This window comes from Sander vitreus, chromosome 11 (assembly GCF_031162955.1).
Source record: "Sander vitreus isolate 19-12246 chromosome 11, sanVit1, whole genome shotgun sequence".
Classification (NCBI taxonomy): Eukaryota; Metazoa; Chordata; class Actinopteri; order Perciformes; family Percidae; genus Sander; species Sander vitreus.
In genome coordinates, this window is record NC_135865.1 from 18,440,263 (window position 1) to 18,458,128 (window position 17,866).

Genomic DNA, 17,866 nt, shown 5'->3' on the forward strand with positions numbered 1-17,866 from the left:
AAACAGCTGAAGAAATGCATGTGCAGTGATATTACATTTTAAAAGGTCAGTGTGCAGTATGCAATTGACCCAACTGGTCCCAGCAGGTCTCAGTCAGCAGTTTCATAATGTGTGATTGGAAGATATATGCAGTCCTATGGCTTAACTCAGCTCAGAGTGAAGGTGTGTACTTTAAGTTTGTGGTATATATTTAATGAAGTAAATACTTAATAGACACCCAGTGGATATTGTAAAAACTAATCCCTCTGCTTATGTGAAGATGCACCAAGTTCAGCACAAAATGGAATCAATAAATGCCTATATGGCATTCATTCATGATCCTTGTGGTTATGCTTTCTACATTTTTTTCATGGTCTATTTTTGTACTCTTGGATTTATGCCAGTACACACTCCTTCTAAAATGCTGATACTGCTGTCTCATGGTTTTAAGTGGAACTGCATGCTGTGAATGTGCTACAGCCCTTCTCTTGTACATGGATGGATACAACAAATGTAGGGGGATTTGTTAAGGATTTTATGGCATATCATGATAAATAGTGATCTAAAAGTGAATAAAATGTTCAATAAATTATACCTTTAAAGTCAAATAGAGTATAAATAATATAATGATTCAACAGTAAAAGGTGAACTATTTCTTTATTTCATAGTTAAATACTGACAGGTGATTTTTTATAACTGTTTTTTTTTTCTTGTCCTCTTGTGCTCAGGCAGCTGACAACATACATTACCTTTGCTGAACGTGACGTCATTGTTGTCCACCAGCATCATCAGTGATCTTTAGCTGTTGTCAGCACCAGCACCTCTGTAGAAAATATGTCATATGATTGCTCTTTGTGTCATCATCGCGTGGGTTGTTAAGAGGTTGAGAAAATTGCAGATTCAGACAATGGTAACAATTGTTTGGAGGCTCGCCCTGGTCTTTTGCACCCTAGTTCAACCATATCTTGGAGGTACAAACGTTGCCCCCTTCCATTATTCATTTATTAAAGCTTGTGACATAAAAATACAAAAACTTTCAATGCTGTTTTTGCATCTGAATTGGAAAAATGTCACATCATACAAAAACACAACAGAGGAACAGATTATATGTCTGTATTTATTTTCATCAGAACACAATTTTAATCATTGTAGCAGTAGTTTTCATACTTTTTGAAAAGATCATGACTTGTGAGACTGTTTTTATAAATCATTTCATCAAAGTTGTTTGTAAAAAAATTAAAGAAGTTACTTGAACTAAAGCATCTATAATATTACAATATACTGGTAGTATAATAGTAATCATAATAATCATAATCGCAATGATACTTCTATATGACTTTGAACCTTTTTCATTTCTATAATCATAAATCTTTCGCTTTCACACACACAGAACCACAACCTTTCACAATAAGGTTGCGAAGCTGAGGACAAGTCTATAGGTTAAACCTCACCACATTCTCTTTTAACATCAATGATTTCAGACGCTCAAAATAAAAAAAAAAGAATTAGAAGAAGAAGAAGAAGAAGAAAGTAACAGCATGACATCAACTTAAAATACACAAGAAAACCTGGACGCAAAGACATACATTGTTCAGCATACTAGGGAACATATTTACAACCAAAAAAGGAATGGGCTTCTGCATAGATCCACAGGATAGAAAATGAACTATTGGGAAAACAGAGAGAGGCTGAGAGGGAGTGAAAGAGGGCAATATTTGTGTACATACCATTTGGTGGTGAGTGCACATGGGGGTTAGGGGCAATAGGCATACATAGTCTATATGTGCAAGGGAAAAACACAAAATTTATTTTTGTAGGTTGGTGTTATGGAAAATGACAGACCATACCCTACGACTGCTACAGACCATTGTCAGGGATCTAGTCTGAATCTATAGGACGCTAGACAATTTCTTCTCAGTATAATGCAGTAAAAAGTGACAAACCAAAACGCACAACAGATAAAATGATCACAGCGGAGTAACTGCTGCGTGCATGCCTGCATTACCAACTGAAGTCAAATCAGAGATTTACATCAGTCAAATCTAATTCTATTAATGTCTGGAAGAAACCTTGCACACAAAGTTCATCCTCGGTGCTAAGATATCTGAAGTGGCATGAAGGCCAACACATACGCACAGCATTCCCAGCCATGCAACCAGCGTGAGGATGCATTTCTGCATGTAAAGCAGACATGGTTTATTGTATGAATACATGTCCATCAGTTGGTTTGTGATGGCTGTTACATCACAGCATGAACTGCTGACATGGTAGGCAGAATGAAATCACATGTATGTCTTGAAGAGATCCCTTACTGTACATCTGTTTTGGTTGTGTGAAGCTTATGAGATGCAATCTGTCGATTGCTAACATGGCACATTTCTCTGACACTGACGGACCCTGTTTTCCTCCTGTTGTCCATTATGTTTGATCATGAAAAGCAGCGTGTGATGTCAGATTGGAATTGGCTTTATATTTTACTGAGTATAAGGTATGCTTTGGCACCAGTTTAAGGTTATTGTCCACTTCATTCCCCTGCCCTTCTCTGCACTCATTTCTCAGTTCAGACCAAGGTTGGGTGTTCTTCTATTAGGCAAGTGGAGGGGAAAAAATAGATCTACCCCTACCCTAGTCTGTTTTGGGTCTTTGGGGGATTGACGCAGTTATTACATATTGTACAGTACAATGGTTTCATACTACAGTCCATGCAGCTTTAGGGCTGCAGTGAATGAGACAACTAATGTAGCAGGTCCCTGTGGGTCTAAAGACAATGCTGGTTTTCCACACCTGTCTGTCCTGTAGGCCCTTTCTGTATATGCACACACACACACACACACACACACATACACACAAGCACACACACACACACACACACACACACACACACACACACACACACACACACACACACACACACACACACACACACACACACACACACACACACACACACACACACACACACACACACACACACACACACATTCACTTCCTCCAGAGCTCGGCCTTCCTGATTCCTGTGTATGACAGTCCTTGTGTGATGACAGTCTTTGTGTGATAGGTCTTTAGCAGCAGCAATATAAAAGAATAAAAATATCTCCATCTACTGGTAACCAATAGAATAGCAGCATTTCTGTCACTGACTGCGGCCATCCAAGATGGGCATGGGTGTGCTGTTCTGAATGACAATGAGTTTTTTTTATGTATTTCATGCAAGCAGTAATGGTAATGTCTAGGGGGGGGAGCAGGGTCTAAACTGAATTTATGTCAAAATAAGCCAATATACTGGTTATATATGAATAATGATGCATTTTAAATCCTCATATAAGCTGTATAATACAATTCTTGACATCAGATTGGACATCTCATTTAAGAAATCAGAGAGTGGAAAAGAATGCATTCAACAACATATTTTTTTTATCTTTAAATACCTGATCTCACAGCCTTGTTCATCGAAGAGACAAAACAAAATCGAGAAACTAAAGAAGAAGTCAGCCCTTGAGGTCATACCATTCCTGTGACATTCCAAGTGTCAGCTGACTTGGACGATTATCAGGTTATGCCATTAGTGCTAACTCAAACAGTGACATGCTCCTCTCTCTGGATTTGTTTCTGTTCCTGCTCTCTGGCAACAGCCAGTGGAATGCCTCTGTACTGCAGGTATACCAGTTTAAAAAGAAACAGGAAGTTTTACCCTTTGTCTTCTAACAATTTGCATGTGCATGTGGTTAAGTGTGTCTGACTGTGTTGATGATGATGTTTGTACTGTGTATCTTAATAAGCCCTTTACTTAATGAGACATTAGTTTGATGTTTTGAGGAGAAAAGTAGAGGACAGTGGGCATGCTACAGGAGCTGATTTGGGATCAGATGTGGAGTGTGGAGTGGGGCTTAGGACAATCAACAAAAGAGACATAACAATGCAAAGAGCCTCCACATGCAGTTCATCAAAATCAATTACACATTTGGATTCAACAGAAACAAACTGACAATTTTGAAGGAATTGTGTCTGTTGATGATATGTAGAGTGCCATTCTATACATACTGTATGGCCAGGGAATGGGGTAGTATAATATATCTACTGTATTAGTAGACTGGGGATTTTCCTTTATGCTACTGCAAGCAGCATGTTACCTTTTCTTGTGAGACTTTGACAATTTATCTTCATAATAACTGCATGAGACTTACAGTTGACTGATTATAAAAAAAAGTCCTTAAAGGTAACATCCAGTCATCATGTTTCCTATAAATAAAAAGGCCTGAGGTTAAAATGACACCACTGATATACGTAGATGTCAGTTTTGTTTCGTAAATTGAGTTTTTGTTTGAGTGATGATATAATAAAATGATTAGTACTTGAACTGCTGGTCACTAGCAGGGAGAAGGAAAAGATCTTGAGGCAGAAGAGAACAAGGAACCTTCAGTTTTCGTTTTGTTTCGTTTTTAGTTGTGGACATTATTTTGACTGGATAGTACCTTTAAAATTTAAAAAGCAAAATAACAAAAGCTTCTTTGTCTGGAACAACAGCGAATATTACATATTGATCCGGTGCTATAATCTTGATGTTGGTTAACTTTGCTGAGCAATGTTGCTGATAAGTGACCACAATCTGAATGAGATGACAGTTTTATGTTTTGTTTTATGAGATAAAATCCTATCTGTGTTTTTTTTGTTTGCTGTGTAGTAATTGAACAACTCTTTAAACTCTTTAAAAAGTGAACAATAAAAGATCTATAGCAAAATGTTCATGTTATTGTCCAGACTTTAATAGCTAACAGTTATTTAAGGTATAACATTTCATCAACTAGAATTATTAAATGGTAATGAACCAAAAATTACCAACCCCAATGATAAGATTCCCTCCTAACTTTGTCAGTATGTTAATTAAAAGCTATCTACATTTCTGTCAATTTGTTATTATGTAAAATTATTTTGATTCAAATTTTGTTCAAGTGGCTCAGCCCTATGGTAGTGTTAACCTGAAGCTTGAATATCATTCTGGTTTGATACAGCTTGGATCTTATTTTTATAGTTTTTGTCCTCAGTTTTATTGATTATGATAACATTTTACTTAACCAAGTAACTGCTGAGATCAGGCAACACACCAACATCACTACAATGAACTCCAATGGGGCAAGAAACTCAAGCGGTCAGGTGACATATATTAAACATATATTATAGACAAGCTATCAGTTTTTTGTATTTGGCGTAAAACTAAAAGTGAGTGCAACAAAAAGGTTATAATAATCCTTCATTACACAGGAAAACTATATGCACACACTCAGCCTTCATTTTATCTGCCATATAAGTATGTTCCCCTGTCAGACTTCAGTGATATGAATCATAGTCAAAACTATTAAAAGAGGTCCCAAGTTGTAATAAAATTGAGATATCAACGTTAGCGATATTGGAAGAATACATGCTGTTTGTTCCTGATGTGTTTCAAAGTTCAGCAGGTGTTAGCTGTTAACTGATTTACAGAAATGTAGCTCAGCGTAAATTCTGTCAGGGAGACTTATATTACGTTGTCTCTCTTCTCTTTAACTGATCAGCTGGGAAGTGGGTGTTACGGTTCTGTATACCAATTAGAATCGGGCATTATGTTCTAACCAATCACAGCATACTACCATGTTTTAAATCTGTTCTCTCTCCTGCTTCTGTCAGTTGTATTTTCAGACGAGGGTGCTCGTATAGTCCCCTTCTACCTCCAGGCATTTTCGACGGTGTTCTCGGTCTTCTGACGGCTCGTTTTTACGTCTTCAGATTTTTCTCACCACCACCAGTGTCTAGATTCCATTGAGGGATGTGTTTGGTTTTCCTAAACATTAGATTTGTATAGATACCCCTTTACAATGGAGTCTAATCTCCAAATAATTATGTTTGTACTTACTTGGTTATATCTTAATAAATGTTTGCATATCTGCAACGGAGTCTCTCCTGATTGAAATGTTTAGAGCTGTGTTAATAGGTGAATATTATCTCACAAAACAAAGCATAGGAAAACCTTAAACCTCTGTTAAACACAGTCCTTATTATGGACATCAAAACCACATTCAGAACCCAGTCAAGTTTGAATGGGATTGTGGCCAACAAACCAGCATGACAGAGCTATAGTAAGTGACATCTTGGGGGGGCTCCATAAAAACATCATCGCTGCAACAGCTTGTTAGCTAGACTTTTAGGGTACATGTCAGCAACACACACTCACCCTCTCATACACTCACATACACACATGTGTAAAGACATGCATGAACACACACGCCCACGCAAACCCACACACACAGTAAATCTAGAAACACAAACCATCGCACACACACACACAAACTTGCAGTTAATAATTTTTTTTACACATTGTCTGTCTTATTTAGAGAACACATTTCTTCCTGTATGAGAGAACCAGAAACAAACACAAATGATGAACATTAGAAAGAGAATATGATTGTGTTATTCCATAGTCAGCCAGTGCAACAGAAACCAATAATTGGAACACAGTGTAAAAAAGCGTAGTGAGAGAAACTCAGCCATGGGAAGCCAACCTTCCCACTCAACAAAGGCTGAGGCATTGTCCCCTTCCTATCTAAGGGACTGGTTGAGTCCCTTAGTATGTCTGTTTGTTTACTTATTTATTTGTTTTGATTGAGTTGTGTGTCTTTCGTCTTAAAGCGTCCCACATTTTCCATTTGACAGAAAGCGTTGCAGAATGTCCACAGGCACACAGCTCCAGCCATTCGCACAACTGTGGCTGTATTTTTCCACATTGGTTGCCATGGTGAGGGAGTCCCCCACCCCAACAACCTCACATCCTCCTGGCAGCTCTATCACTCCTCATTGGCAGGGCTTTCCTCCAGAGGCGTAATGGCGGGGAGGCCCAGTCCTGTTGCATTGTGGGATGCAGTGAGGCTGGCAACAGTATGTAGGAGGACAAGGACCAGGAGGCAGAGTTTGAGCCGGCTGTTACACAGTCTGCAGGCTGCAGAGGAGCTGAGGGAGGTACGGTGCTGGCATGGTGGGTGAGTTCTTTTCAGGGTCCCCCGGGAACGGTTGTCCACTTTCAAGTCCCACCGCACGTCACAGCACTCTGCATCCGGGTCAACACCTGATGGATAGTCCTCCAGCAGCCCTGGGGGTTGTTTTGGGGGGAAGGGGGGGTGGTGGTGGTGGTGGAGATATAAACAGTTAGCGCACACGTTGTCTTAAAGATGCTGCATGTAGCATTTTTTTTTATAAATCCTGTACTTGCTTCCTGTCACAAAAAGAGCATTGCTGCTTGTCCAGCTTCCCCCACAAGGACTGCTTTGAGAACCAAAAGACATAAAAGACAATAACAACGACGGAGCTCAGTGATTATAAATTACTATGAACTTGATCATTCCTGAAATTATCATCTGAAAGCACCATGGCCAAGAGAGCTCAGTACACGACAATGTCAGAAAACAAGCAAATGAAAAAAAAAACACAAGAGTAAACATTGTTTCCTAATTTTCCAGCACACAATTTTTTGATCGCAAATGCTAATCAGTTTTTAGTGTCCCCCTACATTTTTTTGTGTGTTTTCCTTAATCTGCTTTTGTTTCATTTACTTGCAGTTGTAGCTCAAACAAGTATTCAAGTAGTACATTGAAAGAAAATCAAAAGAATAGTTTTGATAGTCAATAATCACTTTTTCAAGCAGAAATCCAAAACAACTCAATGGTTACAGCTTCTGAATTATCTATATTTTTATACTTTACGTATATTCTGACATTTTATTCTTATATGCCTTAGATATCCATAATTGTCCAAATACTATTAAAACACATCAATGAGCCCCACTGTTACACTGGGAGACAAGTCTTTTCATTGTGATAAACATTGGCACTGTTGTTTATGTTGACTCAATCCTGCATACACCTTCCGTAAGTACTCACTAGTGCAGCAAATGTGTATTACACAAATGTACTTTTTACTCCTGTTCGAGTAACATTTGCCAAAAACTACAGTGCCCTGCTGTTTTAGGAAATTATATAGCTTTTTTTTTAAATGTAAGTATATACAAGTATGTGCAGTTTTTGAAAGATTTAGTTTGATGGCAGGAATGGGCTTGGGGCTGAGAGCTACAGACAATCAGAAACTATTTAGAGATGGACTAACACAGTGGTGGTTTTGGCCTTTAGTTGATAATAACAAAACAAAAAAAATATTGCCAGCGACAAAAGATAAAAGCAGCCTTGTTTAGTATTCTTCATGAATACATAAATCAGTTCAAATGATCAAATGAAAAATGTACACAAATAGGAAACACAAACACTACTTTTGATTTCTTCGGCCATACTGTACGTGAAGTCAACTTGATGCTCAACATGACCACCAGAGGGCAGCATCAGCATGTGATGTAAGAGTGTGTCTTTTTATTAATCATGTTCTTGGGACAAAACTTTGCTCACACAATTATACTCTGTACCCCACTCACTTATCTTCCATAGAGACTAAAATCTGGTTCCTGATAAGGTTAACCATTCATTTCGGATTTAGATTTGTGTGTGTGTGTGTGTGTGTGTGTGTGTGTGTGTGTGTGTGTGTGTGTGTGTGTGCGAGCGTGCGTGCGTGCGTGTGTGTGTCCAGGGCTGGAAATAAGCACTGCATTAACTAACAGTGACCCACAGAGTGCTTTATGCTGTTCAGTACATACGAAACGCACAGACTTGTTGTCACAGTGTTCCATTGTACAGATACCTCTTGGTGCTGTGAGTAGTTAGAATTTGTTGTTATGGTGTATCACCCTGTAGTCTGATGATTAAACGGAACATCCTGTAACTGTAAGCTCAGGAGTGTTGACTTTGTGTGACTATCAAAGGTTGGGTCCTATTGAAATATCATTGAGCAGGACACTACGCTCACTATGTGCTCATATGTGTTCGCTCATTGTACAGTAAGTTACTGTGGTAGAAAAACATAAGTATAAATCTATGCTTATACATATGAATGTTCTTTAATCTCTGCATGAAGGATTTTCCAAAGGCATCATATCATTTTGAGGATAATTGAATGTATGAGTGCTGATAGTGTAATGTGGACCTATCAGACCTTATTTGGCATTCTTCTATAGATATTACATCATTTCCAAGAATTGTTTTCTGTGCATGCATGTATGTAGGAAAGCAGGATGGGTTTTATCATTTATAATATTGTTCCATTTGTATTTTTGCACACACTCAGATCTTTATTAAAGAAATAAAGATCTTATTATTGCACCATCTTAGTCTCCTGGTATTTCATTGATTCATCCTCTGCATCAGAAAAGCCTCAACATTACTCAGGCCAAGAGCATGATCCACAGTACACGGGGTGGGCAGAAGCAGTAGAGGTTAGAAAAGCTTGTTACTCGTAGCTTTGATTCCCAGGATTTAGGGAAGTAATGCTCTTTTATCCCTCAAATAGTCAACAAAGCACTTCACCCCAACTGCTTAGTTGAGTTGTTGAGTACTTAAGTTACACTGGGCAGCTGTATGTACTGTACTGATGCTAATCTTTAAAATAAGGTTAAAAATAAAACAAACACAGGAGCTAAAAACAAACAGAAGAGTGCATAAACTGTAAGATGATGTATTTTGTGTACCTGTGCATATAAAACTGGGGCTGCCTCCATGAATGAGATCATCATTGTCGGGCAGGACAAAGGGGCACCGCTGCTGCACCTCCAGGCAGTACTGACCACAGGGGATTCGCTTACTGCAGTGCATCTGGGTGGTCTGGAAGTACTGAGAACACAGCCAGGGCTTATAAACCATCTGGTGGGAGACAAAGAGGTGAGGGCATGGGAGAGAGAAAAACAGGTGGAGGGGGTGCAGAGAGAGGATATTGATGAGTTAGGAAGGGTTGCATTGGATAAAACGCATGCACACATGCCCACTCTCCCATGTATGTACATCATCCATGACCTCTACAGCTATTGATTCACACAGGACTGAACAGATATCCTGGTGATCTTGATAGCCACTGTTTAATGAATGTGGCTGTTGCTGGGCAGCCATCACTTTGTCAGTCAATATACAGTATTACCCAACCACTTCTTCCGAACAACTGAGTATCACTGTGTACTGCAGCTACATTTTACAGTTTTACCTGCCAGTTTTTTATTGCCTTCAAATGTTCAGTAAAAACTTGAACAAAACATCGCTCAGCTATTTAGATTGACAACAACACAACTCAGAGTGAGATTCAGATTCTGTATAAAATATAAATTGTAAACTGTGATCCCAGATTTAGTTGTAATTAAACTTGTAATTTTTTTGTTAAAACCCATATTCATTACTAAATCACATTAGTTGTTTGTAATAATCAGCTTAAGTATGCAGTGCACAGATCATAAAAAGCAGAGATAACTAAGGATGTTGAGTTTCTATATGGGAGGGGCGGGGTCATTTGAACTGTTCTGCACTGAAGCGATGCAAAGGCTCATGGGAAAAAATATATCTTCTGAACGGTTTCTGTCTTAGTTAAAGTGTGTTTGTTTGGGTGTACATTTCTGTTATCTAGGTTTTAGGTTTGTATGGTTGATTTAGTGTTCATGTTTAGCTACATGTATTGCTGGACCATGACCGAGACCCGGGTGGGGACTGATGGGGTCTGGGGAGTGAGAAAGTGTACACTAGTCCTGGCTAACTCAATTCCTTTTAAGGATTTGGGTTATTCTGAGTCACTCGCTAAACTGATCTGGATTGTGTGAGACACTTGAGTCAGTACTGCTAAATTGCCAAGGAAACTCAGTTCTACTAGCCACCTCATGCAGCTGCTCACAGAAGAGCCTTTAAATCATGGAAAAGAAAGAATTTTGGGCCAAATTGTTTATTTATTGTCTTAACATAGTGTAGCCTAGGCCAGGGGTCTTAAATGGTTTATAAGCAAAGGACCCCTTAACTGAAAGAGAGATGGAGCAGGGACCCCCTACTACCTATATTGCATAAAATGAAGTTGCACATTAAACTGGGCCTACACTAATGTGTAGGGCAGCCTAAAGCCTTTATAATTTTTTTTGCATAGAATACTAAGCTATTAAAATATTAATTGTTGGCATGATTTTATAAATCATCTTTAATGTTACACATACATGCGGCACAGTGAATCCTATATAGGCTTTCAATGTAGACATAGAAACAGGACTGGAGAAATGCCCATAGTGAATACATTATTATTTTTTTTAAATCGACTGTCTGCTCGACCTAATTGCATTTTAACATACTACATTTATACACCAAACCTACAGTAGGTCTAGCTAGGCTACATGCAGAACATTGTATGTTATTTCAGAAGTGAAAGAATGGCTTTTGTTGTGGATTTGCTTTACCCTGAGCTCGAGGAGAGACTTAACTCACTCGTTATGTAGGTAGCCAATGGGCCTGTTTCACTTGATGCAAAGGTTCGTTTTTGTGATTAAAATAAATTTAAAATATTACCCTGTGTTCGGAAATTTGTTTATGTAGCTATGACAATGAAACACGTGCATATTAGGCTACATGTGGCAGCGCAACGATGGAAGACGTTAAAAAGAAGTTGGCCTCAGGAGATTTAAAACCACCGAAAATGAAGGAAAGTCTACTGTGTGCAAGTATTTCTACATAGTTGTCAAGGCCAATAGTGATGAACCTGTTGGTTATGTTCAATGTAGGGGTTGCAGAGTTCTCATGAAATATGACAGTAAGAGAACCAGGAATTCTGCCCTGCAGCATCATGTGGATAGAGTTTGTAAGTCACCTGCCAGAACCTCTTGTGTGAATTTTTTAGATTTTGTTCTGTTAGCTTGGGCCATTTTTGGTAGGCCTATGTTAATTTAATTTCAGTTGGCTATATGATTGGGCCTCTTGTGCGCGCCTGTGTTAACGTGCACTTGTTGCCCCGTGTGCGCTCATCTGTTGACATTTCCAAATGCCTTCCTACAGTTGCTTAATAAAAGCAGGCTTTCTACACAAACAAACATACGTGTGTCATTAGTATGAGAAAACAATGAGATTTTAACTGTGTCAGGCTTGGGTCGGGCTCGGACATAAATATCTTAATGCCTGTCGGGCTCGGGTCGGGTTCGGTTACTGCTCTGTCGGACGTGGGCCGGGCTCGGATAGAAAAATGCGGTCCGATCCGCACTCTAGTGTGGCTCTAGCCTGGCTGCTTGCTGGCTTGTTTGCCTGGCGCCGATGATTCACGTGACGGTACAACATCAAATCACAAGAGGGGGGAGGAGGAGCAAAGTGTTCCTGCTCCGCGCTGTGATAGAAGCAGCACTTACACAGAAACAGACAGCCAAGTCGCCTCTTTGATGAAACAGCAGCGGTGCACACTGGAGAGAAACTAAAACTAAAGTATCAATCTCATTACACTGGTATTGATCAATATCAATACCAATGTTGGTATCGATATTTGGATCGATCCGCCCACCACTAATTACTTTCCTATCTTTTTCTTGGAAGAAATGTATATAATTCATTATTTTTAAAGTCATACTTTCATAAAGGAAAATAAACATTTATATGAATATTTTATATACATTAGTAGCCTAATGTTTTATATTTGTTATGTTTCTTTGCATGTTTAAAGCTATAGTGCATAGTTTCTGTCGCCCCCATGAGGAATTCTAAGGAAAGACTAAAACTAAACTGTCAAGGCGCATCCACAATGATACAAGCCTTCTGTGATCGCGCACCACCCCCACCCCTACACCACGCAGTTGCTAGTAGCCAAGGAGGACACTGAGGATTAAAAAAACATGATGGACTCTTCAGAAAAGGTAAATATCTTCACTCGATTTTCTGCGTGCGAAAGTCGCCGGACGACACCAGTTTCTGAACATAGCCATACTGAGAAACACAGAGAGAGTTAGAGCTGATAGTCTTAATTAGCTTTGTATCAACTCATTTGGCAATGGCTTGAATGTAACGGACGTTCATTAAGTTACGCACTAAATCTTTAACTTAGCATGCTTATTTTAGACAACATGACTCCAGAAAAAATAATTTATGTTTACTGATGATTTTTAGTAATGACTACTAATGGAGCTCAGCATAAATTCAGACAGGAAGACTTCTAAACTTAATCACATTTCTCTCTCTTCTAAATCTGAACAGCTGTAGAGGAGTTTACTTTTACATTAACCAATCAGAAGTGGCCTTGAATTTCACAAGCCAATCACAGCGTGACATCCCTATTTTAAACCTGTCTCTCTCTCTGCTGCTCGGTTGTCATTTCAGGCTAAGAGCACAACCCTCCTCCTCCCCCTTGCTCCTCTGGTCTACATCTTGCACGGCTCCTGGTTCCTCCTCTGGCAGGTCTGCCATCGGCCCCTCGGTATGATATTCGGGTTCCTCACACCACCATCAGTGTCTAGACTCCATCGTCGGATCAGCTTATGGCTTTCTAAACCCCTAAATATATATATATATCATTTCATTAGAATGAAATATATATTATTTCATTAGACTTCATCATTTCATAATAATGAAGTCTAATCTCCAAAGACTGTACATGTCATATCATGCATTCGTACAATAAATCTTTGCATATCTGCAACGAAGTCTCTCCTGATTGAAATGTAAACTTGATCTGTCTACTGCATCAACTTACCACTCTGTGTTAATACAACTTGACCTGTTGTCACATTTCACCTTTGTAAAAACTTACAAGGTTTAAGGCAATGGGTTTCCACACAAATGTCTAGTAAAGTCAACTATATGGGGATAACATTGTACAACAAAGTGCACATCTAACAGTTGCCAAACTAAAAGGCAATTAAGTCCACTGGTCGGGATATCGCTATTATCCCAATATACATTTTTTCATATCATATATTAAAAATGATATTGTGAATGATATGATATAGAACCCTAACCCCCACCACCAAAAATCATATCATATTATGATTAAAGATTAAAACCTGTTATCACTCTCAAATAAATGCAGGGACTAGCATTAGACATTAACTAAATATAAGCTACAGTACTGTTTTTGAAGCTATTCAGGATTTGTTTACATCAGTCATGTAAAATGGGCCCACAGTATACAGTTTTTTACAGTTGCTAGGATGCATTTCTCAATACTTGGGTCACTTTTTCAAAACTCTTCACACAGTGAGCACAACAGAAGTATATGTGGGCTAAACTGTGGATCATTTAACATTGCTTTGGCACAAAATGCATTCAATGACTACATCTTTCAAATGACATTCATTCTTTTTTTACTTCAACACAACAACCGCCAAAACTCTATGTACCTACAGGCCAATTTGCACATGCTAACATACTGTTTTCAAAACTGTTAAACTTAAGTTCAAAACAATAACATAATAAAAAACTGAATAAGACAGCAATCTGTTACATTTCTACAGTAATGAAATATATTTTGAATCGAAAAATGAAATGCTATGAAAACAATTGGACAATTGGACCAACCACAGCTGATTCTCATTATGGCTGAACACCTACACAGGTGTTACTCTTTCAATTTCATTACAAAAGGAGACAACCTCAGAATAGTTTTGTATTGTGACGTAAACATGGACCCAGACAGAGATGGAAAAGTGGCTAAAAGAGGAAGAAGAGTGGCTGGGAGGGGGCGAGGAATTCATATGCGTGGTGGAAGAAGAAGAGGAAGATCAAGAGCTGTAGTCTCAGATGAGATTAGAGCTACTGTAATTGATCATGTAATCAATCATGGTCTCTCAATGAGAGAGGCTGGTCAGAGAGTGAAGCCAAATCTGCAACGCTCAACAGTGGCATCTATTGTGAGTTTTCCGGCAAACCAACAGGTAACTTGTATTCTGCATGGCATCTGACTGAGCTGCACATTACAGAAGTAAATAGAGCAAAGCCTGCAAACCCACTTGTGCGTAATTGCTTTTGCTTTTCTGCTTAGGACTCAACGGCTACCTCACACAGGTGGGAGACGTAGGATGTTCACTTGTTGATATGGTCGTCAGAAACAATGGCATAAAACTCACTGAGATTCGCAATAGAGTCTTGGCAGACAACGTTACGTTTGAAAATATTCACAGTGTAAGCATAACAACTATTTCTAGAGTCCTGAAAAAACATCAGGTCAGGATGAAGCAGTTGTATACTGTGCCTTTTGAGAGGAACTCTGAACGTGTCAGGCAACTCAGGAACCAATATGTCCAGGTAAGATCACAATACCGAAAAATACAGAACTGTTTTTGAACAAAACCAAACACACACAAAGACATACATTTTAGGTAATGTATACTACTGCAATAGCCTAACTCGTATGTTGCCTTGTGGATTTATTTTAGAGAGTCATGGAGATTGAAGGCAGGAAAACACCCCACATTTTCATCTTTGTGGATGAGGCGGGTTTCAACTTGGCCAAAACACGGCGACGAGGAAGGAATGTGATTGGGAAGAGAGCCACAGTGGATGTCCCGGGCCAGAGGGGTGCCAACAGCACAATGTGCGCAGCAATATCCACTGATGGACTGCTGTTACAAAAACCACTAATTGGGCCATACAACACTGAGCGTCTCCTTGTATTCCTGCATGATGAGGGTTGTGCTAGTTGAGGAAAGGGATGCAGAGAGAAGAAATCCGCCAACATTTATAATTGTATGGGACAATGTGGCATTTCACCACTCCCGTGTAGTCACCGAGTGGTTTGCAGCCCATCCCAGCATGGTGTCACTTTTCCTCCCACCTTACTCTCCGTTCCTCAACCCCATAGAGGATTTTTTTTTCCTCATGGAGGTGGAAGATTTATGACCACCATCCACATAATCAAATGTCCCTCCTGGAAGCAATGAATGCTGGATGCCTGGACATATCAGCAGAAGATTGCCAGGGATGGATCAGGCATGCCAGAAGATTCTTTCCTAGGTGTATTGCCCTAGATGTTATAAGATGTGATGTGGATGAGAACCTGTGGCCAAATGCAGAAGACCGAGTAGATTAGCATTCCAATTTTATCTGTATCAGTGGATGGTGTGTATACAAATTCTTGTATTTTGGAATTACTCAGTGCAAATAAGACATACAATATACTGAAGCGTACTGCATCATGTCTGATACATTCCAGTAACATATATTGCAGTGAATTCTAAACAGTAGAGAGGTGTCCTTGTTTTACATAAGAAAACATTGTATAATGATACCTGTTGTTAGTGTATTTTAGTCATTGTTTTGTGGGTGACAAAGTGTGTTTGTTGGCTGTCAGCATTTGCTAGTGGTATGGGAGGAGTTGATTTGAGACATGTATGAAGTGATTTGGTAGTTTTAGTGCATTTTGAATGTGAAATGAACTGCTGTGCCAAGCTGAAAGTTGGTTAAGAGCACTGTGTTAAGAGTTTTGAAAGTGACCTAAGTATTGAGAAATGTATCCTAGCGTTTGCTAAACGACACCTGGCACAACTGAAGCCACATGTGCAAAACTCAAACTACAGTCTGCATTACCGACAGTCACCTGAGCTAAAGAGTTCACATCACCTGCAAAACTCATTCCAAGCAACACAACTCTTCACACAGAAGTGTGTCTCAGAACAGGCTCAGTGCAGCCAAACACTATGAACAATCCTCAGTGAGACAACATACACTGTCACACAGAACACACTGAGAGTAAAAAAAACTAGCATCTAACACCAATACAGAACATACAAACTTTTAATCTTTACAGTTTGAATAATTTCAGTAACTTCACACTACTCAATAGTTTAATTAAAGGGGTGATAGAATGATTATATAGGGTATTTTACACTGTTCCTTAAAGCCCATGTTGCAGTGTTTATTTTCTAATGAATTTGCACAATTTGCTTGTTGGTAATAAACATTTACAGTTTTTTTCGATTGCTAAACGACAGTGGGCACAACTGGACCTACATGTGCAAAACTCTAACTACAGTCATCACCGCAGCAGTTCATGTGAACCAAACTCTAGTTCGTTTTTCATTGCTTGAACACAGTTTTCAAAACTCTACACACTTATCCCATGACTTTAACCACAACGTGCACAAAGCTGTGCATTTACAACACTTTGTTCAAATGCTAACATACTGCTATCAAAACTGTTAACCACGCATTCAAAACAGAATAGATTTCATTCTGGTGCCTATCAAACACTGCTGATGGGAATTTTAGCTGAAAGCCTAAGCAGGTGTCTTGTTTTAGACTAGTTAGTGAACATATATGGTATTTATATAGAGAAAGCTCAGAAAGCCCTTTTTGTATACAAACACCAAATAAGAATGAAATAGGTAAACAGGTAAAAGAGCCAAATATGACCAGGTAAGATGTCTGAGGTTATATACACAGCTATAAAAATTTTATTTATTTATTTAGAAATGATGCAGACATCCAATGTGATGACGAAAACTTGCCGCATGATGCTGGAGAGAGGCAGGATTAGTCACACTATTCTTTGTTACTGTTTTTTTTCCAGTAATTCCATAAATTACTAGAGACAAAATACTATATTGAAGCAAATTGCTGATTTTTATTCCTTCTTGTTTACCTTACGTAAAAATTGGTATATTATAAAATCTATATCTTTTCTTTAAAGAATCTATTGAGTAGTGTGAAGTCAAATTGTTCAAACTGTAAAGATGAAAAGTTTGTAATTTCTGTATTGGTGTTTGATGTCAGTGTTTTTACTCTCAGTGTGTTCTGAGTGACAGTGTGTGTTATCTCAGTGAGGATTGTTCATAGTGTTGGCTGCACTGAGCCTGTTTTGAGACGTGTGTGAAGAGTTGTGTTGCTGTAAATGAGTTTTGCAGGTGATGTGAACTGTTTAGCTCAGGTGACTGTTGGTGATGCAGATTGTAGTTAGAGTTTTGCACAGGTGGATTCAGTTGTGACCGCTGTCGTTTAGCAATCGAAAAAAACTGTAAACTGTTACCCAACAACATCAAATACAATGGAATAAAATG

At 38.9% G+C, this 17,866-nt stretch overlaps 1 protein-coding gene across 1 annotated transcript in view; it reads right to left on the minus strand.

The window, feature by feature from the left end:
* Positions 1-1,088: 1,088 nt before the first annotated feature.
* nalf1b (NALCN channel auxiliary factor 1b) overlaps positions 1,089-17,866 on the minus strand; it is a 103,108-nt gene continuing 86,330 nt past the window's right edge. The window contains exons 2-3 of the mRNA XM_078262081.1: positions 9,572-9,743; positions 1,089-7,096 (exon numbers count right to left, since the gene is read on the minus strand). Coding sequence (XP_078118207.1) covers positions 6,795-7,096; positions 9,572-9,743 — 474 coding nt within the window. The 3' untranslated portion in view covers positions 1,089-6,794. The remainder of the gene's footprint in view (positions 7,097-9,571; positions 9,744-17,866) is intronic.